Raw genomic sequence first — 27,756 nt, 5'->3', positions numbered from 1 at the left:
CTCCATTCACGTTCCTGCAAAGAACATACATAATCTCACAATTTTGTATGGCTGCATAGTATTTCATGGTGTGTATATGTACCACATTTTCTTAAATCATCAACTTGGATAATCGCAGCTTTATTTTTATGCTAGATTCCTTCAGTTTTTATTTTGATTATTTTGGGGGGAACAGGTATTGTTTGGTTACATGAATTAATTATTTAGTGGTGATTTCTGAGATTTTGGTGTACCCATCACCCAAGCAGTGTACATTGTACCAAGAATGTAGTCTTCTATCTGTCACCCTCTACTTTCTCCTGAGTTTCAAAGTCCATTGTATTATTCTTGTGCTTTTGTGTCCTCATAGGTTAGCTCCCACTTCTGAGTGAGAACATACACTGTTTGGTTTTCCATTTCTGGGTTACTTCACTTAAAATAATGGTCTCCAGCTCCATCCGGGTTGCTGGGAATACCATTATTTCATTCCTTTTTATGGATGAGTATTATTCCGTGGTATATATGTGCCACATTTTCTTTGTCTACTCATTGATTGATGGGCATTTGGGCTGGTTCTGTATTTTTGCAGCTGTGAGTTGTGCTGCTATAAACGTGTGTGCAAGTGTCTTTTTTAACATAATGAGTTCTTTTTCTCTGGGTAGATACCTAGTAGTGGGATTGCTGGATAAAATGGTAGATCTACTTTTAGTACTTTAAGGAATCTCCATGCTATTTTCCATGGCGATTGTATTAGTTTACATTCCCAGCAGAAGTGTAAAGATGTTCCCCTTTCACCACATTCACTTCAACATCTATTTTTTTTTTTTTTTTTTAATTTTTAGATTATGGCCATTCTTGCAGGAGTAAGGTAGCATCGCATTGTGGTTTTTATTTGCATTTTCCTGATAATTAGTGATGTTGAGCATTGTTTCATTTGTTTGTCGGCCGTTTGTGTATCTTCTTTGGAGAAATGTGTATTCCTGTCCTTTGCCCACTTTTTGGTGGGATTATTTGATTTTTTTTCTTGCTGCTTTGAGTTCCTTGTAGATGCTGGATATTAGTCCTTCATTGGGTTCGTAGTTTGTGAAGATTTTCTCCCACTCTGTAGGTTGTCTGTTTACTCCGCTGATTATTATTATTATTGGGTTTTTTTTGCTGTGCAGAAGCTTTTTATTTTTGCTCATGCTGCCCTGTCTAGGAACCTTCCTACCCTCACTCTGCACTTTGTCTCCCTTTCAAAATAGGGCCTATATTTGCAGCAGTTTTTCAGCTTCTCGGGCAGAACCGATTGTTGTCCCTTTTGTGCCCTTACTGTACTTTATTCACTTCTCTTTTATTGCTAGTGAATTAGACTTTTGTTTCTGTTTTTTATATATTTTTATTCTCACTCAAATATAAGGCAGACTCTGTCTTTTATATGTATTTTCAGCTTTTCCCAGGATATTGCCTATGATGTGATAGACACAGTGAATGTTTATTGTCTTAACTGGTTGACTGAGTGGGGGAGTGAGTGAATACATCCCTGAAGTTCTTTTTTTTCTTTTTTCTTTTTTTTTTTTTTTTGCTTTGTTTTTAATAGGATGGAGCAGCTAAGCCAGCAAATGGAAAAAGACAAAATGGTACTGATATTATTGAACGTACCCCATGAGAGCACACAAATAGTAAGAATTTAAATTTAATTTACTGAATATCTCTGATAATTTTTTAATGCTTAAATGCTATTTTAAAAAACTTACTTAAATATGTAGACTCAAATATAAAATCCATTTCTTCTAGATTTTTTTCATGCCTTTCTTCATAGTGCCAACTTCTTTTTCATAAATCTACTTCAACCCTCTGAATTTCTTTGTTGCTCTTTCATTTTATTGAAATATTTATGAATGGATATAGCATTGCATGTGTATTTAAAATTCAGAGTGATAAATGTTCTCTCATGAATGTATCTGTGAATAACATCTTATAACATTTTACAGCTGCAGTGTCCTCATCAGGATCAGGACAAGAGGGCAATGTAGAATCACCTTTGGATTATGAAGTATTAGCTGTTGTTTTTTTGTTGTTATATAAAAAAATAAAACCATTCTGTGATGTTAAATCATAAAAGAGGATGCTTTGACTTTACTTTCTCGCCTCATAGTAGAATTCTTCTAATTTGCGGGGTTCATTTAAAAAGCCAGGGTAATACAGTGAAAAAATAAAGGCTTAAAAGTCAGAAGGAATCAGTTTGGGTTATGAAGTTAAGTTTGTGTAAAAGCTAAAGAATTATTCCAGGTCAATGCAGGGCCACATGTATGACTGTATGGTATATCTGGATGTGTGTGGTATATCTCATCTCTAATGAGATTCAGAGAAAAACCGTTTGGACTGTAGTTTTTCACAACTTGGAACTTGAAGAGGTAATTCCTGGGACTTGAAAGCATTAGTGAATTTGGATTATCCAGTATAGATCTGCAAGGAATATTTCAGGAGAAAGAAAAGCATGGAGAATAGTAAATACTTCGTGCTATAATAATAACAATTTGGTTTAATGTTGTTTTAATAAGTAGAAATCTTTTTTAAAAATAGAACGCATTGGGTATCTTTGTGGCAAATGATGACGTTCTAAGGTGACAACCATGGAAAGACATGGGAAAGGCTCGACCTCTTAGACAGAAGCAGCTGCTGCATATTGCTACCCAGCACCAAGCTGAAGTCAAAACATGTTACTGTCTTTGTTCTTTTTCTTAGTATCAGTGGATTCTTGTAAAAAAATTATGTAACCTATTTGAACATCAGTTACTGCCTTTATAAAAACAATACTGGCATGTACCGTTTAGGTATGTGTAATGAGCAAATATGGTAAGAAATAGAAAAACATTTTGTTAACTGGTAAGTGTGTATACAAATGTAAGATAAAATGGTCCCAGTGGCATTCAGTGACTTGATAAATATTGGAGATGTTTTGTGTAAACCTGAAGGACAGTAAATTGGCAGCAGTGTCAAGAAAGAATGGAAAGTTAGAATGCGCAAGTGGATTTCTAATTCGGGGTATTATAAGTTTCAGCAGACTATGGCTAGAGATATTATATAGCAATATAGTGATTTAGCACTTAAGATCCCCCCAAGAGATGTTAAAATCTTTTGAGATTGAATACCTTTCTGTTTCTGAGTACCAACTATGTGCTAGGCAGTTAGACACGGAATATACAGGATGAGGGCTCATGCTACACTACTAAGAGAAAAACAAGCAAACAGCTAACAATTGTAAGTTACTGTACATGCTTTCTATAAGGAAAACAGAATTTTAGGTTAGATGTTATTGAAGCAGTTTGTAGTTAGGATGGGAGTGGGAGTGAAATTCTGTAGTCAGAGAAGATCTTTATGCATGTGAAATGTAATCTATCAATTAAAAATTGAGAAAGAGCCAAACATGTGAAAGCCTAGGAAAAGGAAATCTGGACAGAGAGATAAATGGATCATATCTGTTCATTATTTTATTCTTACATCATAGAATGACCAGGAAGTGGGGTAACCATCATTATAATCATTTTTATTATAATGTTTAGGAAAGAAAATATGCAAATAAGTGCCTAGTGGATTTTTGATGATTCATAAATAAATGTTCTTACTCTTCCTTTCTTAAAATTAAGGCTTACTCAGGAGATCGAGACCATCCTGGCTAGCACGGTGAAACTCCGTCTCTACTAAAAATACAAAAAATTAGCCGGGCGCGGTGGTGGGCGCCTGTGGTTCCAGCTACTCGGGAGGCTGAGGCAGGAGAATGGCGTGAACCAGGGAGGTGGAGCTTGCAGTGAGCTGAGATCGCGCCACTGCACTCCAGCCTGGGCGACAGAGCAAGACTCCGTCTCAAAAAAAAAAAAAAAAAAAAAAAATTAAGGCTTACTATATTTTTGAGGTGATTTCTTATTTTGGAAAGAGTTGCTTAGTATTGCTAGTATTTGCTTCCTTTTATTTAAACATAATAAGGAAATGTTTACTACTACTTTGTCATTTTATTCAAGCACTTTTTCTGTCAGTAAATATTTTTTACTAAAAAGTATTTAGATTTTTCCAACTCCTTGTGTGCCTAAATGAAGCAGCTTCGATAATGTTCTGTTTATACTCAGCATGGCAAGTGCTGGAGTTTCCTGTCACGCTAAGTATCTTATTTTAACACTAAAAATTCTATAGTTAGAAACATTTTAAGTGTTTAATGCTGTAACTATTATAGTAAGTGTATTATGTTTTTTAAATGTCTTATTTTTGGTGGGGAATGCAAAGTAGAGTGAGGTATTTTGAAGTCAGGTTTTTTTTTTTTTTTTAGCTGAAATAAGCACATAAGCTAATATTTGACTGTGAATGTGTTTCCTTTGGCCTTCCATGCTTGGTTTACAGAGTCAGTAGCCATATAAAGATAAAAAGTAAGCTTGATTTGTGAGCATATATGAGGTTCTCTATTGAAATGTTTGAGTTTTCAATATATGCTTCTCTTATTTTTTAGCCTTTTAAAATAGGAAATTCAATTGTTTCAAGAAAGTTATTAGAAAATTTTTGTGGAACTTGTATTATCTTTTAATTGAAACTCCTTGTTGATATTAATTTGTACAGAGTATCTCTGAGAATCTTTCACAGAAGTATGTTGGTGAATTATCTGGGGCTGCAGAACAGAAAGGAAAAATTACACTAAATGAACAGCTAAGAGGTAAAAACTGTATTTCACTTTAAAATCATTTACAGAATATTTGTTTTAAAACATCATCACTGATATATTCCAATAGCCGAAGAAAATCACCTATTAAATGCATAGTAAGAAAAAAGAGAGGCGAAATGTTAAGTTATATATCTTATTAGGTGTCAGCAACAAATTAAATTGAGAGTGCTAATAAAGGAGCTGAACTATTAGTTTCATTTCAAGAAGCTGTAAACCCTAAGGAAAGTAAGGAAAGAAGAAAGAGAAAAGGAGTAAAAGAGAAAATGTTGAATGAGGAAGGCAGAGAGTACAGGGAGTAAGGGGAAAAGAACGAAGGGAAAAGAAGCAGATATATATTATAGAGGGTGGTAAAATGAAATAATTTTTCAGAACAAGAAAGTGTGGGGTATTAAAAAGGCAGAAACAATACAAGGTGAGTTTTCACTACCGAAACTTGTCAGGGAAGGGGCACAAAATTTTCTTCTCTTGCTGTCTTCCTCACCATTTTGACAGTATTAAGGATCCAGGTTCCCAATCATGCAGAGCTCTGCATCTACCATAGATGAACATAAGCATATATGGTCAGCCATACATGTCTATAATTTAATGTCATAAAATGTTACTTTTAGGCCGGGCGCGATGGCTCATGCCTGTAATCCCAGCACTTTGGGAGGCTGAAGCAGGCAGATCACCTGAGGTCAGGAGTTCGAGACCAGCCTGGCCAACATGGTGAAACACTGTCTCTTTTACTAAACATACAAAAATTAGCTGGGCATGGTGGCAGGCACCTGTAATCCCAGATACTTGGAAGGCTGAGGCACGAGAATCATTTGAACCCAGGAGGCAGAGGTTGCAGTGAGCCAAGATTGTGCCACTGTACTCCACCTTGGGTGACAGAGCAAGACAGTCTCAAAAAAAAAAAAAGTTTTTTCATAGGATACCATCATATAAGCCAAAAGAAGAAAATTGGAAAGAAGAGCATAGTGTTAGTTATGGAGAATTCAAGGAAGTTATAGCCACGTAAAGAGTCCATTAGAAATTGTACGACTTGTAACGTCTCAACTTAAGGAACATATTAGGGAAGAACTCAAAAATAGAATCCAAAAAGGTAAAAGGAATGTGGAAGCACATTCAGTGTAGACCAGAGCATCTCTCTCAAATTGTAATCAGTCAGCTGGGGACCTTGTTAAGAATGCACAATCTGTTTCAGCAGGTCTGGGATTCTCCATCTCTTAAGTTTTCAGGTGATGCCAATGCTGCTGGTCCTTGGACCACACACTGAGTGGCAAGGGTATAGCTTCCCTTTAGAGAAATCTGGGAGAAGGGGCATTGACTAGCAGTTCAAGACATAACAGGATCAATGGAAAGCATTATTTTGCATTTATTTCTGAATGTATTTGTATTCAGAGGGGAAGGATCAAAGAGATAAAGAAATAGAAACCATAGATGTAAGATCCTACCACTAAATTAAGAGGAAACTTGTCATGGGAATAGTCCATAAAAAGAATATGGAAGGGAAGAAATCATAACCACAGATCTAGGGGTTACTTTTGAAAAGGAAGAGGAATTGTGAGGGTGGTAGAAAGGAGGAAAGAAATAAGGTAGCCTGGTAATTTTGAAGTAAATGAAGAGGGAACTTGAGAAAACTCACTTCCAGTGGCTTCAGTGTATTCACACTTAAACAGATAATGAGATTTTTGCTACTGCATACATTACTGAAGGCAAGAGGGAGTGCTCAAATTGTAGTAAAACATAGTGACTCATCTCTTCCTCCATAACTTATCAGGAATGAACAATATATGTTGCATTGATGTTACTTAATCAAATGAGATTAATCTAAATACAGAAACATTGGCCGTTAGGTGATTTTTTGATAAGATAGCTGTTTCATAAACATTCTTTAAATACTAACATGATATACCAAACAAAGCTAATTTTAGAAACACAAATTATAGAGTTAATCCTTTGAACATTAAAATTATTATTTTCAAGGAATATTGCACTGAATTTGAAATTCAAAAGGTTATTAATGTCTAATAATTTTGTAACAATTTTTTTCTTTCTGGAGAAATATATCTCTGTTGTTTTTTATACACCTTCTTACATTAGTTAATCAAGAAATTTAAAAATGGCTCAACTGGAGGATACAAGAAACATAGGCATACCAGTAGCACATATGGGTATGGAAATAAATGAACTTTTAAAATTAACTGTTATTCTATATGTATATCCAGGCTGATCAATTCAGAACACTTTCTTTGATGATGAATTATACATTCAACTGAACTGTCATTACAACTGTGTCCTTTCTAAATCACAGGGGAAATTAAAGAATACAATAAATACTTGTAGTATAATGATATAAATTATTCTAATGTGTTGCATGAAAGGCATGCTGTTCCATTCCATTATCAACTTTGACATTTAATCCTCTCAGGATCATTATTTGCTCCTCTGGTTAAAGATAATTTTTCTTCTTATTAATTATCAGATTCCTGTTGACATATGTACACTTTTCTATTTTTAGTTGCAGTCATTGGAAACCTAATCTCCCTTTTGATATGTTATCTGCATGTTTTATGAAATCTAAATTTATATTTTTTTCTCAGTATATTTCTGTCATGTTGCTGCCATAACAAAAAGCGCATCTCCAGACCAAAAGTCATCAGTTTTAAAGTTAACCCCGAGGATTTAGCCCAATACTAATTCTGCATGAGTGTATGGCTAGTTTTTCATATTTGCATATAATTTTTTTATATGTCTCATTTGCTTTTTAGAGTCTCCTGAGAAATATCTTCATTTGAAGGTAATAACTTTTATATTTTCATCTTGAATTATTAACTAAATATTGTATGACATACACATCATACATTAATTATTTTGTTTCAAAGCCCATTCAGCCTACCATTGAAATGAAACATTCTGCTTCTAATAAAGCAGTAGAAATGAAGGATGTAGGGACCTCCACATCAGGTAAATTTTTCAATATAAGTTTAACTCTGGAAAGAAATGTGTGCGTGTGTGTGTGTGTGTGTGTGTGTGTTTTATTACAGAGCATTTGAAAGATATACAAAATAGTGGAGTAGAACTGACACCCAGCCTTAACAACTATCATCATGTGCCGTTTTTGTTTTATCTATACTTCAACCCATTGCCCCCACCAACTTTATTATTCCTTTTACTAATTTTTTGGTGCGGTAAGATGTATATGCATTGAGACATACAATCTTAACTGTATCTTTTTGAAAAATCGGTATACCTCTATAATCTTTTCCCCTTTTAAACTAGAATTCCTCCACTTAACAATCATTAATGTGCATGTGAATCAGCTGGAAATATTTAAAATCCAGATTTTGATAAAATAGATTTAGGTTTTGCCTCAGAATTTGTAGCAACTAAACGTTCTCTTTTATCTAAAGTAAATAAAATTTGATGAATACAATTAAGGAAAGTTGACCTCAGGTCAAAGGACAAATCAAAACAGGTGCACAATATCATATCTGTGGGAGCATTTAGTTAACAATGATACAAACCAGCTAACAATTTTGTGATTATTTTAATCCCAAGTTAGCAAAAGGGCAGGGTGTGGGAGCTGGGAGTCAGGGCAGGGGTGCTGCTGTGCTGAGGACAGTGGGGAGGGTTGGGGGCTCCGTTTTGGGGGCAGAAGTGCTGCTGTGTTTCCTTGTCCAAGACAGAGTCCTCCTCCCATGCCCTAGCACAGCCTGGGAGAAAAAGCCGGGAACAAGGACGGAGTGGAGCACAGCCCAGGCCCTCACATCCTCCATCTTGTGGAAGTGGCTGCGTTTCCACTGCGGCAGCCCCCTTGTGCAGGTGCAAGGAGGCCACTTCTGGTGCTGGTGCTGTGTCCCTGACCCCGGGTGTGCCCTCTCTGTGGCCCCCACTTCTTTCCTCTCTGCATTGGTTTCCCTGTGAGTGACATCAGAGAATCTTTAACAGTAGCTGTGGGCAGCCCAGGGGCACTCCTCGGGGAGCCTCAGCTCCCGCCGGGCTGCGCTAGGGCTGGGGACGCAGTGGGAAGACTGATGCAGGGACCTCAGGAGCTGTCACATGGCAGGGAGAAGCCTCAGTCAAGACCCTGTGTCATGATTTCTTCCACACACGTGTGGCAAGGTGCGAGGGTCTAAGCGATGGCTGCCAAACAGGGAGTGTGCCCCAGCAGTGGCTGCAGGGGACCACAGCAGTGGGGCCCTCTCTCCCTGCCTATCTTCCCCTGGGCCTGCCAGGGCCATCTTCTGTGCTCGATGGGATGGGGGTCTTCGGCCCCCAGGAGCCTGCGGGTCAATGTGACTAGGGGAAGTTGAGATCAGGGGTTCCCTGGGGGCCGTGATGCAGGAACTGCACCCTTTGGTGCTGGGAGGCGTGAGAAGGTTCCAGGCCTTCCAGAGCCCATTTGGCTCCCCCTTCAGAAAGGCAGCCAGGCTTGGGGTTGAGGGAGGTGATGCTGTGCCCCCTGAGGGGGGCTTCACTTCTCCCAGGGGACCTTAGAGGATGGGCCCTGCTCTGACCCAAGCTCAATGACACTTGGCAGCCCCTGGGTTCGTGGCTTCTCTCCCAGCCTTGGTCTCCCCTCCCAGAGCTCTCGGGTCAGGCCCAGGCCTGTGGATGTCTCTGAGCAGATGATCCCTGGGCCTCCACGGACCTCTGATCTCCTAGCTGTGTGATCCTGGGGGCCTCAGGGACCTTGCTCCCCTCTGAAAAAAATGGCAGCATCTGTATTAATGCAGTTTTTGTACCTCATCAGTGCACCATTTGATTTAGTAATTCTTAAAGCTTGTGATCAATCTGCAGTGATGGAAATTTGCACTGAACCATTTCGTATCTTAATGGGTATCTGCTTTGTTTTTTGTTGTTGTTGTTGTTTGAGATGGAGTTTTGCTCTTGTTGCAATGGTGCGATCTCGGCTTACTGCAACCTCTACATCCCAGGTTTAAGTGATGTCTCCTGCCTCAGCCTCCCAAGTTGCTGGGATTACAGGTGCCCGCCACCACACCTGGCTAATATTTTGTATTTTTAGTAGAGACGGTTTTGCCATGTTGGCCAGGCTCGTCTGGAACTCCTGACCTCAGGTGATCCACCTGCCTTGCCCTCCCAAAGTCCTGGGATTACAGATGTGAGCCCCTGCGCCTGGCCTCTACTTTGTTTTAAACATGATAACGCTGTCGTTTTTATTCTCTTAATTTTCAGTTGTTCCATGTTTTGCGGCGCTTGTCAGTTGACTTCCAAGTGCTAATTCTCATGACCAGATAATAAGAATGGGTGGGCCGGGCGCGGTGGCTCAAGCCTGTAATCCCAGCACTTTGGGAGGCCGAGACGGGCGGATCACGAGGTCAGGAGATCGAGACCATCCTGGCTAACACGGTGAAACCCCGTCTCTACTAAAAAATACAAAAAACTAGCCGGGCGAGGTGGCGGGCGCCTGTAGTCCCAGCTACTCGGGAGGCTGAGGCAGGAGAATGGCGGGAACCCGGGAGGCGGAGCTTGCAGTGAGCTGAGATCCGGCCACAGCACTCCAGCCTGGGCGACAGAGCAAGACTCCGTCTCAAAAAAAAAAAAAAAAAAAGAATGGGTGTAACTGGGTGTTGATTGATGAGCCAGAAGACATTTAATCCTGGAGTCTGAGGTTATCAGACCTCTCCATTTAGAAAATCATTCTTTATATATTTTCAAACAGCACATTGGTGAACATGTAATGCTGCTTTTTTCTTCATCTCTGGGTGAATTGCCAGTCTTTCATGAATACATTCAGAGAAATCTCTCAGTGAACTCAAAGAGTTTCAGAAATTAGTAAGTATGCAAGCTTAGTTGCATACAGAGAAAAACAGTAGATAATATAGATAGCCGATAAGAGAAGATTTTAAACAATGACTGAGTTATATTCTTAGAGGTCGACTTAAAAATTGGATTTATACTAAGGCATTTTAAACTTTAGTCTGGAACAAATTTAAAATTCCTGAATATACAAATTTCTGATGACTCAGGAATAGTAAAAACGGGTGGGAATGGTATTTCTTTTTTTTTTTTTTTTTTTTTTTTTTTGAGACGGAGTCTCGCTTTGTCGCCCAGGCTGGAGTGCAGTGGTGCAATCTCGGCTCACTGCAAGCTCCACCTCCCAGGTTCACGCCATTCTCCTGCCTCAGCCTCCTGAGTAGCTGGGACTACAGGCACCGCCACCATGCCTGGCTAATTTTTTGTATTTTTAGTAGAGACGGGATTTCACCGTGTTAGCCAGGATGGTCTCGATCTCCTGACCTCATGATCGGCCCACCTCGGTCCCCCAAAGTGCTGGGATTACAGGTGTGAACCGCTGTGCCCGGCCTCTAGAAGATATTAAGAGAATGAAGTAAAGAAGGTGTAATCAGGAGCAGGGCAGAGTTGGGGATAGAAGAATTGGGGCAATTGTGCTGCTGAGAAAGTTAATGCCGGGTGGAGGCAGTAGCTGGAGCAGAGAGAGAGGAGCGGGGCGGGGACTTTTCCTTCCCCTTTCCTCTCCTTGCCATTGTGATGACCTCTGTTGCTGTCATGGAAACCTTCTCCACTGACTTGGGAAAATGAAAGGACAGAGGTAGGAGGACGACAAAAGGCAGTGCAGATCCCAGGAAACAGCAAAAGTTGAAGCTGTAGAGAAAATAATAGAGGCAAATCCTACAGGACAGATTTGGGAGGTATAAAAAATTTCTCTACCGGTTTTTCTGGGGCAGTTATTTCTGGGGCAGTGCACACACACCAACATAGATTGCATAGGCGTCCATGAGGACTGTGTCTTTGTTCTACCCACTTGAAATTCAGTGTGCCAAATCCTTCTTTAAAAGCAATTAACCAGGCTGGGTGCAGTGGCTCATGCCTGTAATCCCAGCACTTTGGGAGGCTGAGGCAGATGGATCACGAGGTTCGGAGTTCAAGATCAGCCTAGACAATATGGTGAAACTCCATCTCTACTAAAAATACAAAAATTAGCCAGACGTGGTGGCGGGAGCCTGTGATCCCAGCTACTCGGGAGGCTGAGGCAGGGAACTGCTTGAACCTGGGAGGCGGAGGTTGCAGTGAGCTGAGATCACGCTACTGCACTCCAGTCATTAACCATTTCCCAAACTGTTTATAAATCTGTGTTTTCTTCTACCAGTTGAGATGAGTTGTATTTTGATGGTCCATCTGGGCCTTTGCAATATTTAATAAACCATATCAACAAAGCAGCAGAAGGATAGAAAAACTGCACGATGCTGTCTAGAATTGTTGGTATTTGAACAATCAGTCATATGCTTATATTCCAGCAAATATTTTCACTGGATGCATCCAAATTTATACTTGACAGCTTGGTTTGATGAGACTTGGAGGGCATCTTTATTAAAAACAAATGTAAGGAAAGGAATTTTGAAAAGAGACAATCTGGGCCTCCTGAGCAGTGGTAAGAATGCAAGAGGAGACGGTAGAATTGGATGAGGTCCTGTTGGGAAAATGTGATTCCCCTCCCGTTGGTTGGGTCATTTTCTCCGTGAGGGTAAGGGTGGGGTTTTTAGCTGGAGCAATGCCTGCCAGGCCTGCTGCCAGAGCAGTGTGGGTTGCCTGCTGGAAGCTCACATAAACACTTCCACCCATGAGCACTGGCTACTTCTTCCAGATTTGCTGTTGATAGTAAAATACTGTGTGTGTGTGTGTGTGTGTGTGTGTGTTTTCTTTAAATTGTGCTGTAATTTTTAAATAATAAAACATGATTTGAAAATCAGGAAAGATCACATAGGAGCTAATTTTTTTTTTTTTTTTTTTTTTGAGACGGAGTCTCGCTGTGTCGCCCAGGCTGGAGTGCAAGGAGCTAATTTTTTAGCGGTTTTGAGATAATAGGATGGTGATAATGAAGTTCTTTTCTGCTTCAGTGAATTCCTTTGCTTATGGTGCATATTGTCAATACTAATTTTGCAGATGCTCAATGGCACAAGAAACAGTGTGCTTACTGTCCTTGGGTTTTATTTTTGTTGCTTTACAGAATCGTCAGGAATGAGTAATGTTATCTTTGAACGCAGACGGCAGCCATATACATCTTTTCCCGTAAGAACTATAAGAAGCACTCCTGAATATCACTTTAGTTACAGGTTTTTATAATGGTACTAAAAATTAGTTGACAGATACAATTTATGTAGGTGCATCTGTCTATACAGGCGACACACGCAAAGTGACAGTTGGCCACTGTGTCTGGTTCTCTGACTTAGTCACGTTGCTAATGAGACCACAGAGGCAGCTTCACTTTCAGTGGCAGCTCTTGATCTTGTGTATTTTACTGTCATCAACTACCTAAGCTGAGCCTTCAACCTCACAAATGCATCCCATTAAATCATCAGGTTTTGGACCTTGAGGGAATCTTAGTAATAATTGATCATTTTATAAATGGGAAATGGAGGTTTAGACCATAGCCCATGGTCAGAGTAAGGTCAGAATTCACGAGTGTCTGGGTTATGGCGTGGGAAGGAAGTGGCCGTCGTGGACTGCCATTCGCTAAACAGCTCAGAGGCTATGCCCTGATTATGTTGTTTTGTCTGAATGTGGACTATCGGCTATTGTTTAAAAGATTCAGGCTGATACAGACATATTCAAATTCAGCAGCATATTTATTTTCTAATTGACAGTTAAAGATTGTATATGTTTATGGTGTACAACATGATTTTATTTTGGGGGGGTGTACAGAGTCTCTCTCACCCAGGCTGGAGTGCAGTGGTGTGATCTTGGCTCACTGCAGCCTTGACCTCCAGGTCTTAAGCAATCCTCCTACCTCAGCCTCCCAAGTAGCTGGGGCTATAGGTGCATACCACCATGCCTGGCTATTTTTTATATTTTTTATAGAGACAAAGTCTTGCCATGTTGCCCAGGCTGGTCCTGAACTCTCAGACTTAAGGAATCTGCCCACCTCAGCCTCTCAAAAGTGCTTGGATTACAGGCGTGAGCCACGGGGCTTGGTCCAACATGACGTTTTGATACGTGTATACCTTGTGAAATGGCTGTCAAGCTAATTAACATATGCATTACCTTGCGTACTTTTTTTGTACCTTACGTACTTTTTTTTTTTTTTTTGTGGTGAAAACATTTAAAATCTTCTCTTAGCAATTTTCCAGAATACAATAAATTGTTATTCACCGTGGTCACTATGATGAACATTAGACTTCAAACTTACGCCTCCTTCTCACTGAAATTTTGTACCCTTAGACGATCATTTCCGGAATCCACTGCCACCCCATCCCTGGTAACCACCATTCCACTCTCCACTTCTGAGTTTGACTGTTTTCGATTCCACATGTAATATTTCACATGTCTGTCTTTCTCTTCCTGGCTTATTTCGCTTAACACAACGTCCTCCAGGTTCATCCACGCTGTTGCAAATCATCTGCATATCTCTGAGTTGTTCTTACCCTTCTTCCCCACTCCAAACACTATACACAGAAATGAATGGAAATGAAGCACATGAAACATTTGACTGCTATAGACAGTCCAAGAATATCATCTATAATAATTACTGGATCCATGGCTGGATTTTCCCAGATGGCATTTGGATGCTTGCTTGGTGGCCTGAAGATAAACTGGAAAGTAGCACAGCAACTGCCATTAAGTGCCAAATAATCTCATACCTAACGCCACCTCTGAAGCTGCACATGACTGGGAGCGAAGACCAAGAATCATGCCCATGAGTCATCATCCTGGCCTGCCGTCATTCCTTATCTTGCTGACTCTTAGGAGCCACTTGTCCAGGCATGGTGGCTTATGTCTATAATTCCAGCACTTGGGAGGCTGAGGTAGAAGGATTACTTAAGCCCAGGAGTTCAAGACCAGCCTGAGCAGCATAGCAAGACCCTGTCTCTAGAAAAAAAAAATTTTTTTTTTAATTAGCCAGGCATAGTGGTACATGCCCGTGGTCCCAGATACTTAGGAAGCTGAGACAGGAGGATCATTTGAGTCCGGGAGGTTGAGGCTACAGTGAGCCATGATCACATCAGTGCATTCTAGCCTGGGCAACAGAGTGAGACCCTATTTCAAATAGTTAAAAAAAAAAAAAAAAGTCACTTGAAAAGATTTATTATTAAGATGTGATATTCTTATCCGGGTTTCTTTTTTTTTTCTCCTCCTCTTCCTTTCCTCCCTTCCTCCTTATCCCGATCTTCCTCCTTCTGAGCGCATACTATACGTCAGGCTTTTTTTTTTTTTTTTTTTTTTTTTTTTTTTTGAGACAGAGTCGCACTCTGTTGCCCTGGCTGGAGTACAGTGGCACGATCTCGGCTCACAGTATCACAGTAGCCTCTGTCTCCCTGCAGCCTCCACCTCCCAGGTTCAAGTGATTCTTCTGCCTCAGCCTCCTGAGTAGCTGGGATTATAGGTTCCTACTACCATGCCTGGCTAATTTTTGTATTTTTAGTAGACACGGGGTTTCACCATGTTGGCCATGCTGGTCTCAAACTCCTGATCTCAGGTGATCCACCTGCCTTGGCCTCCCAAAGTGCTGGGATTATAGGCATGAGCCACTGCACCCAGCCTCCATGATTGACTGTCTGATTCTCCATAATTTGTTGAAGTCTTTGCCCTTTATTGTTTCCTAAGGAAACCCCGAAAGAGGCTGTGGTCTGAACCTTCCCCTAACTCCTCTCTTCTGCCTCCTGATCACCCTGGTGCTTCCCTGTGTGGCCTGCATGGCATGTCCACTTCCTGTCCCTAGGACCTGTGAGTGCAATAAACCCTGTCTGCCTGAACCTCTGCTGTGCTTCCTTTTGTGGCTGTACCTGACTGACCATCTCATAAAAAGTACAAAACACCTTGTCTCCTAGCCCTGCATGACCAAAGCAGCCTACGTGCACAACATGCAGCTGAACATTCCACTGGATTCTGAGAGGAACTCAGGTGTTGGTCATAGATACTGATGAGGCCATGGCAACCTTGCGCCTGATTTGGCAGTATAGCCCACTGTGTTGTTAATTTCTAGGCAGTGTTCCCTGCTGTTATTCTTGCAGCCCCTTCTCTCTTGTTCTTGTTAGTCTGGAGGTCCTTCCTTTGAACTTGACATCTTTCCATACTCTCAGCCATCCTCTTTTCCCTTATTTTACCAGTATAAAATATTAATTCCATAAACAATCCCCTATCAACCTGCTCTTGTCTTCCCTAAATTTTCACAAATATTATGAAACATGTCTGTATAATTTAGGGCAAGATCAGAACTAGAAATATAAATTTTGGAGATATCAGATACATATTTTTATAGCTACATGTTTTGATGAAATAATCTGCAGAAGAGGGACTGATACAGGTTTTGTGATACTTCAATCTTTTATGCATTTGAGGGTTTTCTGCAAGACAATATATAATTATCAATCAAATTCAAGCATAAAAGTGGATTTCACTTAGGGTAAATTTAGAGTATTAGAATGAACATTTATTTAGAATCTACACGAATTATAATTTTTAACTGTTGAATAAAATACCACAAACATCATAAAATCCAGAAAAATAGTATTTGCATTAATTTACCACCTGATACACTCCTATAATATTTCCCCACCTGTTTTGGCTATATATTCTTTAGTCACGTCTTTATACAACAATAATTTTGGAATATTTCCCATGAGGGAATAGGAAATTCAGTCTGTCCTCTAACAGGCTTATGGAACTTAACAAAAAAAAAAACAGTTAAAAATGTTTCTTCTAACATCACCAGTTTTTATTGGCAATGTGCAAATTTTTAGGATTGTTTTCAAATGTGGGAAAATCTCCTTGAGTATTTCTTAAATATATAAACTATAAAATATCAGAGTATTTGAAGTTTTCATTCTCAGTGATTATTTTTTTCCCTGATATTTGTTTATGTATTCATTTAGTCCTAGAATAGTTCAGCAAACCACAGATCACAAACCACATCTGCTGCTTGATTTTAAATGGCTCATAAGATAAAAATATATTTTACATTTTTAAATGGTTAAATCAAAAGAATATTTTGTGACACACAAAAGCTGTAGAATAGTCAAATTTCAGTGTTCGTAGGTAAAGTTTTATTGGAACACAGTCAAATTTATTTGCATAGCATCTATAGTTGCTTTCACATTACAAGGGCCATATCGTTCATGAAACATGAAATATTTACTTTCTTGCCCTCTACAGAAAAAGTTTGCTGACCCATTGCCTAGAATATATGCATAAACAAAAACAACCAATTAACTAACAATTATCAAATCCTTGCCACAATATCAAATCCAACTATTTTTAAAGGAGTTTATAGTAGTTTATCTATTTTTAAAATTATCATATACTCCAGTGGTCCATTTTATTCAAACTTTGTTGGCCAACGTCACCAGCCAGCCAGTTACTGCTGTGGGTGGAACATCAATCTTAAGACACTTGGACCAACATCCACTGATTACCCTTGTGCAGTGACTAATTTTAAATACTCTGGATTGACAAAGTTTCATTAACCAATTGGTTGTTGATGGATGCACTTACTGTAAGCAGTGTATCATGCATTTTACGTTATTATTAATTAGATTATTCATGAAAAGCCAACTCTTTACTCTTCCCGAAATTTATTTTAACTCAGTGAATTACTGCTTTTAATATGATCTGAACAATTTCTTGTTGCAATTCACTTTTTAAAGTCAAAATAATCTCTACTGATTTCACTGACCATCTTTGCTGATTTTGTCTGACATTCTATTCATTTCTTCTGAATTTTATCACCTTTAAAATAAGCAAATTTAAATAGGACAAAAACTGTCCTTTGTGTAAATTCAAATCAGGAATCTGTAATTTCTCACTTATGTTATTGAAATAGTCAATGTGTATTTAAGTTGCGGGTAAATGGCATTTTCCTAGCTCACTTTTTTCTTAGCTGGGTTTTATTCTCCCACCATTGTCAACAAAATATACATTTGAAAACTAAAATTAATATCACTAATATCAGTCTGGTTTCACTTAGCTGGATTCCCAAAGAAGTGCTTGGCTACTCCAGTAACCTCTGATAGAAGGAATTATGGAGGAAGCCATAGTGGAAAAAGACAAAGATTATCTGGTAATGATTAAAATATCTAATTTTTTCTTAATATTTTACAAATACCGTATGGTGATATGAACACATTTTGAGGGCTTTTGCGCCTCATGTGACATGAAGTCACCTCCCAGAATGAGGCATTGTGTATAAAAAAGTCCTACAATAATCCTCCAGGGTACCTCTACTGTTTAGAGATAGTTTAGAGGAGATGTAACAAAAATAAAAACAAAAAGACTGAGAAGAAGATAAAAATACCCATCCAGTGGGATAAAAGTAAGATGGAGGTATTAATTGCACTTGGGGCAGGCTACAGACATGGGTAGTATTTAAAATAGGTTTAAGGGAGTGGATAGAGTACATAAAAACTCACTTAAATTATGGACATTTTTTATTAGTTTCTTGTGCTTAACCGTACATCCTTTCAACTTTACATTAATCTAACCCTTTATACATTAACAAAGGAAAGTTCTTAGCACACTTGATATATTTATAAATTTGAGTATTAAACTAATTCAGAGAAGTCATACAACGTTTCACATCAAAGCATATTATTTATCTATAATTAATTATAATAAAACCACAAAGCATTAGGTATTGAAGCAGATTCTTAGGTATATAAGGTATTATTAATGGTTATCAAATGCATTATAGAGAACCATAAGTAGGTGATGACGATCAAGTCTCAGGGAAGCCATTGCAATTTGTGACACTGAAGACACTCTTTAGTAAATTTTTACTTGTAGAGATCACACACTAGATATTAATTCCTCTACTACTGTCTGTGGAATATAATGTTTAAATATTGTAATCAATTTCTAATACTATTTGCTATTTCAGCCTTCCTATAATTATTATTAAATAGAGAAAAAAGATTGTAAACAAGAGAGAACTGTGAACACTTGAATCCACATACATTAACGATCAAGGCTGAGACTTAATCATTTGTTTTAGGGAATTGTTGCCCAAAAAGATAAGACTTAAAGTCAGCAAAAAAAAAAAAAAAAAAAAAACCTTACTGTTTGCTTCAAGAAATTCCTGAAAACCAATTTATCTGAGTAAACAATTTGCTCATCTGGGCAAATAACTTTCCTATCAGCAAAATATGTGCTCATCTGCGCAAAGAGTTTGCTTAGCAAGCAACAGTTCAGTGATCAAGACTAACCTGAGGCTGGGCACCGGTGGTTCAGGACTGTCATCCCAGCACTTTGGGAGGCCTAAACGGGCTACGGTTGTGGGTACCAGATAAAATGCACCTTAGACAACTGTAAACTGCTCAGGAAATTATTGTACTCTCAGGCTCTTCTCTGCACTTGGTATTCTCTGCTCCTGTTTCCTTCCCATTCCCTTTTGCCTAGATTCTGCATTCGGAGTGATGAGTTAGTCAATTATGTACCTGACTTGGACTTCACTCCTTCCCCCTACATTCAGCTTCTTAGACCATGGTCCTTGATATCAGCAGTTCAAGACCAGCCTGGCTAACATGGTGAAACCCCATCTCTACTAAAAATGCAAAAGTTAGCCGGGCGTGGTGGCGCATGCCTGTAATCCCAACTACTCGGGAGGCCGAGGCAGGAGAATCACTTGAACCCGGGAGGCGGAGGCTGCAGTGAGCTAGGATCTCGCCACTGCATTCCAGCCTGGGCGATAGAGCGAGACACTGTCTCAAAGAAGAAAAAAAACAGACTCACTTTGAGAGGCAGCGAGCAGGAGAGGGGAAAAGGCGATAGGGAAGTTTTGGGGTAGACCGAGAGGGGAAAAAGGGTAGCGAGAGGGAGGGAGAGATGGGGAAAAGAGGGTGGCAAAAAGATGAAAAGTTTTTGGATAGATGGAGGCAGAAAAGAGGGTGGCGGGAGGGGGAAAAGACTGCAGGAAACTCTTCTTGGATAGATGGAGGGGAAAAGACTGGAAAGCAGGAGTGGGGAGAAGCTGTTGGGAAAATACAGTGTGGAGAAAAATGTGGGTAGATGGAGGGGAAAGAGGCTGGCGAGGAGGAGCCGGGAGAAGGCATTCAGGAAAGACGGTGGGTAGATGGAGGGGAAAGGACTGATGAGCGGGAAGGGAGAAAACAGGATGGTGAGAGGGAGAGGGGAGAAGGCTTTGGGAAAAGACAGAGGAGAAAAGACAGTGGGGGAAAAGGGTTTTGGGTAAATGGAGGGGAAAAGAGGGTGGCGAGAAGGAGAGGGGAAAAGGCATCAGGAAAAGACAGCAGGACGGAAAGAGACTAGCTCAAAGACATTGCCTTATCCACCAGACTACTCTCTCACACATTTTCCAGTGCCAGTCAGTTCCCCATTGTTAAGAACTGCATGTTTGTGTCACCCCGAAATTAATGTCACAGTCCTAACCCCCACTAGGTTGGTGTTAGGAGGGGGAGCCTTTGGGAAATAATTAGGTCTTGAGGGTAGAGCACCCCCATGGATTAGTGCCCTTTGTAAAAGGGCCACTCATAAGAGAGATTGCTTCCTCTGTCTCTGCTCTCCGTCCTGTGAGGCCACGGCAAGGAGGTGGCCAACTGCAGGAAGAAGGCCCTCCCTGGAAACCAGCTGTGCTGCATGCTGGCGCTCTGCTTGCAGACTTCTAGCCTCCAGAACAATTGGAAATGAATGTGTATTGTGTAAGACACCCAGTCAATGGTAACTTATAGCTGCCTGAGCTCACTAAAACACTCACCTTGAGCTGTCTACCTTAATCTACTGTATTAAGTTTTCAAGACTTCATACATTTCTTCCGTGGCCTTCACCCCTTTGCTAAGAAGCACTCTTGTCTCTTATTGCCCACCCACCTCTCTCGGCACCTGGGAATAGGAAGCTGTCTGCTCAAACCCACCTGGGCCCCCATGCACAGAACCCGGTCAGTGTTCCTGGGGCAGCGCCAAGGGTGGCTGGGGGCAAGCTAAGGCCCAGCCTTCCTCCTTGATGTCGGGCGTGTCTGGAAGCTGTTTCAGCATTCATCAGCCCTTCGACTGCCCCCTCGGTGGCTCTGCAGGTAACTGTCTCTAGGTTGATTTGCGTTCTCTGCCCTTAGGAGAACCTGGAGTCTGAGGCGACTCTCAGACTGTCAGGCAAACGATGCTGTCAGAGGTGTCAGACCCTCTCTCGGTGATGAGGTGCACACGTGGTCAGTTGCCACCCTGGAGTCAGGTCTGGCCCTGCCTTTTCTGCAAAGTGTGGACAAACCTCAGAAAGCCTGGAGAGACAGGCAGCCAGGGACAGAGGAGGGGATGAGAGAGGAACTGGCGTTGGTGGATCTGAGGGAGGAGAACGGGGCTCCTGGCTCTGTGACTTCCCACTAGCTCAAGATGGTCCCCTTGGTCCCATATTCAAGTCTCACAAAACTCCAAGGAGCTATACATCAGCATCAAAAAGACAAACCAGCCAACCGGGAACTGGGCATTAGAGTTTAAAAGACGTTTCTCTGAAGAAGACCTGCAAATGGCCATCAAGCACATGAAAAGACTCAACGCCATTAGTCACTAGAGAATCCACCAAAACCACAGCGAGATGCCACTTCTCACTCCTCAGGATGGTGAGGAAGAGTAGAAGGGGAAGGAGGGGAAAGAGGGAATGAAGGAGACAGGGAGGGAGAGAAGAAAAGAAAGAAGGAAGGAAGAAGGGAAGGAAGGAGGGAGGGAGGTAAGGAAGGAAGGAGGGAAAAAAGGAGGGTGGGAAGGGAAGGAGGGTGGGAGGGAGAGAGGAAGAAGGGAGAGAGGAAGGGAGGGAGGGTGGGAAGGAAGGAGGAGGGAGAGAAGGAAGGTAGAAGGGAGGGAAGGAGGGATAAAAGAAGGGAGGGAGGAGGGGAAGAAGGAAGGAAGGAGGGACGGAGGACAGAGGGAAGGAAGGGAGGGAGGGAGGGAGGCAGGAAAGAAGGAAGGAAGGAAGGAAGGAAGAAGGAAGGAAGGAAGGAAGGAAGGAAGGGTGGGTGGGTCACAGGAGGAACTCCAAGGCCCTGGGCTCCCATTAGGGGCTGCTGGGCAGGCAGGTTGTGCTGGAAATGCAGGTGGAAACAGGCATGGGGACCCCGGAGGCAGGCGATGGTCACAGTCTCAGCTGTTTTCTGTAGAAAATAGCGAGTGTTGGCGAGGACACGGAGGAATTGGAGCCTCGCCTGCGGCCGGTGGGAATGTAGAACGATGCAGCCACTGGGTGGAACCCAGCAGGAACCTGGGAGGCCCTCAGTGTGATCTGGCAACCAGTGGAGTGAGGCACCCACCACATGCTAACGGGCTGAGCACGACACGCTGGGTGAAGGCAGCCAGGCACAAAGGCCACACAGCAAATGGCCCCTTCTATATGAAATGCCTAGAGCAGGCAAAGCTGTTGAAGACAGAAAGTAGCTTTGTGGTCGCCAGGGGCTGGGGGTGGGGCAGATGGGAAGTGGCCGCAAAGGACATGGGGGTTTATTTTTGAGACAGAGTCTCCCTCTGTTGCCCAGGCTGGAGTGCAGTGGCCCGATATTGGCTCACTGCAAGCTCTGCCTCCCGGGTTCACACCATTCTCCTGCCTCAGCCTCCTGAGCAGCTGGGACTACAGGTGCCGCCACCACGCCCGGCTAATTTTTTTGTATTTTTAGTAGAGATGGGGTTTCACCGTGTTAGCCAGGATGGTCTCCATCTCCTGACCTCCTGATCCACCTGCCTCGGCCTCCGAAAGTGCTGGGATTCCAGGCGTGAGCCACCGCGCATGGGGGTTTCTTTTGGGGGTGGTGAAAAGGTTCTAACATCAGATGATGGTAATGGTTTGATTGTCAGCTTTGTAGATATACTAAAAACCACTGACATTTGCATTGGCAAAAAGCCTGGGAGATGTGAGACAGTAGAATCAACATCTTACAGAGGAGGAAACGGAGGCCTGGGCATATTAAATAAAAGTTGTCTTATTTATCTGCTGTGCCTGATGCCTTGAAAAGCCGACTAAGACTTCTTATGGGAACTGTCTCCTCCACAGGCCCCCGGCTGGCCCCTCTCCAGCCCTTCCCCAGGGAACCTTCCCTGCCAGAGCCTGCCCTGACCACCTGCCCACAGGCAGCCCTCACCAGGAGCAGGTCTGGGGACAGTAGTGGGTGGCGCATATCCAGCTGCCATGGCTCCTTCAGCTTTGTCCTGAGAAGGGAAGGGAGGTGGCGCTACAGGGGAGAGGAGGGGGCTGAGGAGATGCTGCTGGCAGCAGGAGAGGGCCACAGCCCAGCTGCTCTCTCAGGAGTGCAAAGCGGCTGAGCCCCCACACCAACGGCCCTGCAAGCCTGGTCCAGAAGCAAGGGTCTCACTAGCACAGGACTGGTGTCACAGGGGAGAGGACCTCTCCAGCAACAGCGTTTCAGAATTCCTCCTCCCTCGGGGCCCAGGGTCTTCCTCTGCCTCCGAGGACTTCTCAGGGAGTCCCTGAGACAAGACAGGCTGGAGGGAGGCATGCTGAGCGGGCAGGCCCTGTGTGGGACCCTCGGCGGGAATGGTGGGAGCCCAGTCTGGAGAAGGCAAAGGGGTGGGAGCTCCGTGGAGTGGACCCTCTAGTCCGCCTCTCTTGCTCCCCTCCTGTGCCCCGAGACCCCCTGCAGGTCTCCCCAAGCCGCCTGCCTCTCACCCATAAGGTAGGTCTACAGCAGGTCAGTCTGCTGGGGGCAGGGGTGTGGACCTGGGTTCTCCTGGGGCCACCAATGACTTGAAGGGTGGCCTCAGGCAGGGCGGGTGACCCCTCCCTAGTCTGAGTTTTGGCTTCTAGGAGACCAGAAGTCCCTGGGGTCCCCCAGGTGTTAAAAGTCCGGGAGGAGAGACTCTGCCTCGTGCCTCGTGTGGGGCGTCCTGAAGGCCAGGCCCAGCCCAGCAGCCTTCCTGGGGATTTGGAGTCGCTGCTGGAGGATACTCAGCCCTGCAGGGAGCTGTCCAGCGGAGGTGGGGCCTCTCTGGGGCAGTGGCCTCAGAGGCTGGGCCACCACCTGGGAGCCCCAGGACCTTAGGCATGTCCAGCTCACCTTGCAGAAACATCTCTGACTCACGTGGTGGGTCTGGTTGCAGAATTCCCATCCGTGTCCACGCTCAGCAGAGAGCGCACAGCAGAACTGCTGCCCCGCAGCCTGGCGGGTCCCTCCTGACTCTGGATGAGGCAGGCTCCTCCTCCCTGGGCACCGGGTGCTCCTGGCACGCGGGTTTGCACGCTGCTGCATGAGACGTGTTTCATCATCACTCCGTACAGTAATTAGATATTAAAAATCTCACTGTGCCTTCATAAAATAATGTGGCATGAATAATAAAGTATCACAGAAAGTCATCAAAATGTAATAAAACGGTATTACAAAGGCTTACATTTTAGTGATGTTTTTTAGTATGTCACTTATTGTGTAATTACAGTTACAAAATTTGAGTAATTAAACGGAGACTTCGGGCCTTGCATGGGGCTGGGGCTGGGAGGCTCCCGACTCTACCCAGAGTGGGCACCAGCGAGGGAGCAGCCGGCCTTCCGGTGGCAGGGCCTCGGCTGGGGGTGTGGCCAGGCGTGGGCTGAGCTTCTGCTGTCCTGGAGGTGAGGGGCTCGGGAGGACAAGGGCTTGGTACTTGTAGGCCCCGCCCCGTATCGCTGCCAATGCCCACAGCTCCTTGCCAAATGCCCTGGGACCTCCTGCTGTCTCTGTCACAGGGCGGAAGTGCCATGAAGTTAGCCTCCTCCGGGGCTGGCCTGGAACAGGGAGCCTGGGATGCGCGGCTGGAGGTCCCAGCTCCCAGGCTGTCAGGAGGATCATGCTGCTGCTCCCCTTCCTGCAGGGAGCCCTTCTTGGCTGCCCTCCCCTCCCCCAGGGAGCCCTTCTTGGCTGCCTTCCCTCCTTGTCTCACTTTGTCTCAAGCAAGCCCCTCACCTGACTCATGGTCCCCAGGGACCCACGGGTGCCCAGTGGACACCCGGGGAGTCTGCTGTGTGCCAGCCATGCTGGACGCAGGGTTCACAGGGGACCGGTGTTCACGCAGACTACAGGCAGGGTGTGCTGAGAAAAGGAGGTGACGACCTATGGGTTGCCTCCACCTGGCCCAGGAAGAGTGACCTGGCAAGGGGAACAGTTACAGAGCTCAGAGGAGCAAGCTCAGGAAGGACGAGTCATTCTAGGAGGGCAGAGGCAGGGGTTCCTGAATTAAATGACAGCTAGGTCACTTCACACTGAGGAAAGCTATCCTGTGCACAGATTGAAACTGAGACCTCCCAATTAACTAAGGGTGGGCCCTGGTCTCAGGCCGAGCCTGAATCCTGATGTCAGATTATCCAGAAGATAAGCAGCCCAGACTTGAGTTTCTAGATGAATACAACCCGGTGCACATCCGAGGCACAGAGAGGGGTATTTATAACCCATGGTAACAATAAACGCAGTGTCTTCTTCTCCTAGTTGAGCCGGGCAACCGTCCTCTGTAGCTCCAGGCATCCACACACTATTGTTAGTGTAGATTTCCGCAGGAGCGTCCATCCAGGTGAGAGGTCGAATAAATGGAGGAAAAGGCACATAAGCCCAATAAGAATAAGTATGTGTAGCAGGTGAATCAGTGTGAGAGGAAACTGGTGAGACAGAAAGTATAAAGAGGAGAATCAGGAAATAAAACCTATTGTAAGCGAGATTGAGTGCTGAAGGAAGAGGAGAAAAACAGGGATGTTATTTTCAGGCTGATAGAAATGGTGAGATTTTTAGGTTTGTAAGGAGAAAAAGAAAGGTAATTAGAAGTGGGATTAGTTAGATGGGTCTCCGTTGGCATCAGAGAGGATTGAATTAGACCCATGTACCAGCTTCTAAGAGTTGGCACAGATCTCACCACGTCTGAGGGCAGTCTCTGACACAGACGTCTTTTCTCTGTGGTTTTCTTTTGATGATCTCCTGGTGAAACACAAGCACATCCTCTTTCCCATGTTAAGTAGAATTAGAGACAATATTTAAAGGTTTAGGGAAATCCTGTAATCACAGCAATTAATTCTGCCTTTTGAGCAGAAGTATAAGAGGTAGAAATAAGCTTGTCTGTAGGACCTACATAGCCAGCATTGCCATTACTAGAGCCATCAGTGAGCAGCACTGTAACAGCCTCAGGAATGGGCTGATCTGTGGTTAATCATCATTTTTATAAAATCAACACGTCATTTTTATAAAATCAAACAATTTGTTTTTTGGATAATGATTGTCAATAATGCCAATAAAATCACTCAAGTGAATTTGCCACAGCACCGAATGTTGAAAGGCAGCCGGAACTTCGAGCCAATTTAAAGGAACTACAGTTAAATTCGGATAAAATCCAGAAATTTGAAGTATTCTACACCGAGCCTGTCCAATTTAAAGTTTTTAAAGAATCTCTCCTAATCTGAACTTTTTGAGGTTGGATGCATTGTTTGTCGACCACCATTCCTAAATATTGAACAGGAGTGGTCTGTTGAATTTTATCCTGAGCGATGTGTAATCCAGCTTCTGTAACACGGCGGCTCACAATTCGATAACAGTCAATTAATTCTTTATCAGTGGGGGCAGCAATTAAAATATCATCAATATAATGAAGAATATAGGCCTGGGGAAACTGGGCTGGAACCGGTGAAAGCACTTGTCCAATATAAAGCTGGCAGATTGTCCGGCTATTCAGGATTCCCCGAGGAAGTACTTTCCATTGATAACGAGCTGCAAGCTCCTGATTATTGACAGATGATACAGTAAAAGCACATTTTTCACAATCTGATTTATGTAAAGCAATATGAAAAAAAACAATCTTTAAGATCAACAACTATGAGAGGCCAATGTTTAGGTGTTAAAGCAGGGGCAGGCACGCCAGGTTGGACGGCCCCCATAGGTTTAATTACAGCCTTATTGGCCCTTACATCAGTTACCATCGGCCACTTGCCTGATTTCTTTTTTACCAGAAACACAGGAGAATTCCAGGGGGAAAGAGAGGGTTCCACATTTCCAAGTTGTAACTGTTCAGAAACCAATTGAGTTAATGTCTCCAGTTTTTCTTTAGAAAGCGGCCATTGCTGAATCCAAATCGGTGTGTCAGATTTCCGTGGTAAAGGGAGAGGATCAGGAGGCGTGGCAGTGGCTGCCCCTAGAAAGGATAACCTAAAACATTACTGTGTTATTTGATAGTAATTGGGAGGGGTTTAGTAATCCCTTCATGCTTTGGACCGACACTGAGACTAAGAACAAACCCCATGTTTTCCATCGTATGCTGACTGGGAGCGCTTTAAGAGTTATGTGGAATATTACTTTCAGCCTCAGTATCTACTAGGCCCTCAAAACTTTTTTCCTTGAATGTATACGGTGCAGGTGGGCCTTGTTTAGACATTACATTAATCCAATAAGCGGCCTTTTCAATGCCAGAGCCCATCCCGGGACCACGTGTCTTATCTCCTTTGTTTAAAATGATATTAAAAGCAACTGAGCTTGTTTAACAGTAGTAAAAGAAACACGAGCTTGGCCAGGGGAACGTAATTTATCCCGAGCTCTCATACACACATTTGTTATTTGTTCCATGGTAAAAGCGTCAAAGCCTAATTGGGCCTAAGTATCAGAGAAACTATGGGAACCTGTGAGCTAAGCCTGCGTAACTAGAATGCCCTGAGTCCAATAGAGCTGAGCCTGTAAACAGACCTCTTCGGACCACCAAGGACGAAACTGTAAATGCTGAGCTGGGGTCAGAACAGCTTTTGCCAAAAGGTCCCAGTCTCAAGGAAGTAAAATGACCTCCCTACAAAACGTTTGTAATACCATTTTAACGTAAGAAGTAGGACCATACTGAGTACAAGTACCCTTCCATTCTTTCAAAAAAGTAAGGTTGAGCGGGCGCATATGGACGCAGACCGGTTGAGAGTGTGAGAAAGGGGAATTGAAGGAGTAGAAGCAGCAGAAGCACACTGGTGATTACTGGCGTCCATGTGCGAAGAAGGGTACAGAGAAGCAGGCTGAGTGGATGGCAAAGTGACCCGCTGAGGAACCGAAACGACAGGAGGGTGAGGGGCTGAAGTGGAAGGGGGAAGGCCTCCAGAATTACAGGTAAATTGTAGTTTGGTCCCGGAGCCATTAGGTGACACCCAGAGGCATATGCTGCAAAGGTTTGAAGAGGGAGGAATTAGCTCGTCTATGG

At 43.0% G+C, this 27,756-nt stretch overlaps 1 protein-coding gene and 1 long non-coding RNA gene across 5 annotated transcripts in view; both read left to right on the top strand.

Annotated features, from left to right (window-relative positions):
• The window catches only part of LOC101014031 (putative ankyrin repeat domain-containing protein 26-like protein), a 31,462-nt gene extending 27,825 nt beyond the window's left edge, over positions 1-3,637 (top strand). For 2 of the 3 annotated variants that reach the window (XM_009191626.3, XM_003913668.5), the window contains 2 exons: positions 1,559-1,640; positions 1,953-2,082. In XM_009191626.3, the coding sequence (XP_009189890.2) occupies positions 1,559-1,627 (69 nt within the window). In that variant the 3' untranslated portion in view covers positions 1,628-1,640; positions 1,953-2,082. Of the gene's footprint in view, positions 1-1,558; positions 1,641-1,952; positions 2,083-3,608 lie in introns of those variants that run through there. The other variant, XM_017951132.3, reaches the window with a different exon arrangement.
• Positions 3,638-3,833: 196 nt separating this feature from the next.
• Positions 3,834-13,336, top strand: LOC110741661. Of its 2 annotated transcripts, none has more exons than XR_002518233.2 (4): positions 3,834-4,660; positions 7,426-7,454; positions 7,540-7,621; positions 12,648-13,336. It is a non-coding gene; the product is annotated as an uncharacterized LOC110741661 (long non-coding RNA). The 2 variants fall into 2 exon arrangements; XR_002518234.2 differs by having other exon boundaries at positions 12,437-13,336.
• Positions 13,337-27,756: the final 14,420 nt, after the last annotated feature.

Source organism: Papio anubis, chromosome 15, assembly GCF_008728515.1.
Source record: "Papio anubis isolate 15944 chromosome 15, Panubis1.0, whole genome shotgun sequence".
Taxonomy (NCBI): Eukaryota; Metazoa; Chordata; class Mammalia; order Primates; family Cercopithecidae; genus Papio; species Papio anubis.
This window is presented reverse-complemented; position numbering and strand designations above follow the sequence as displayed.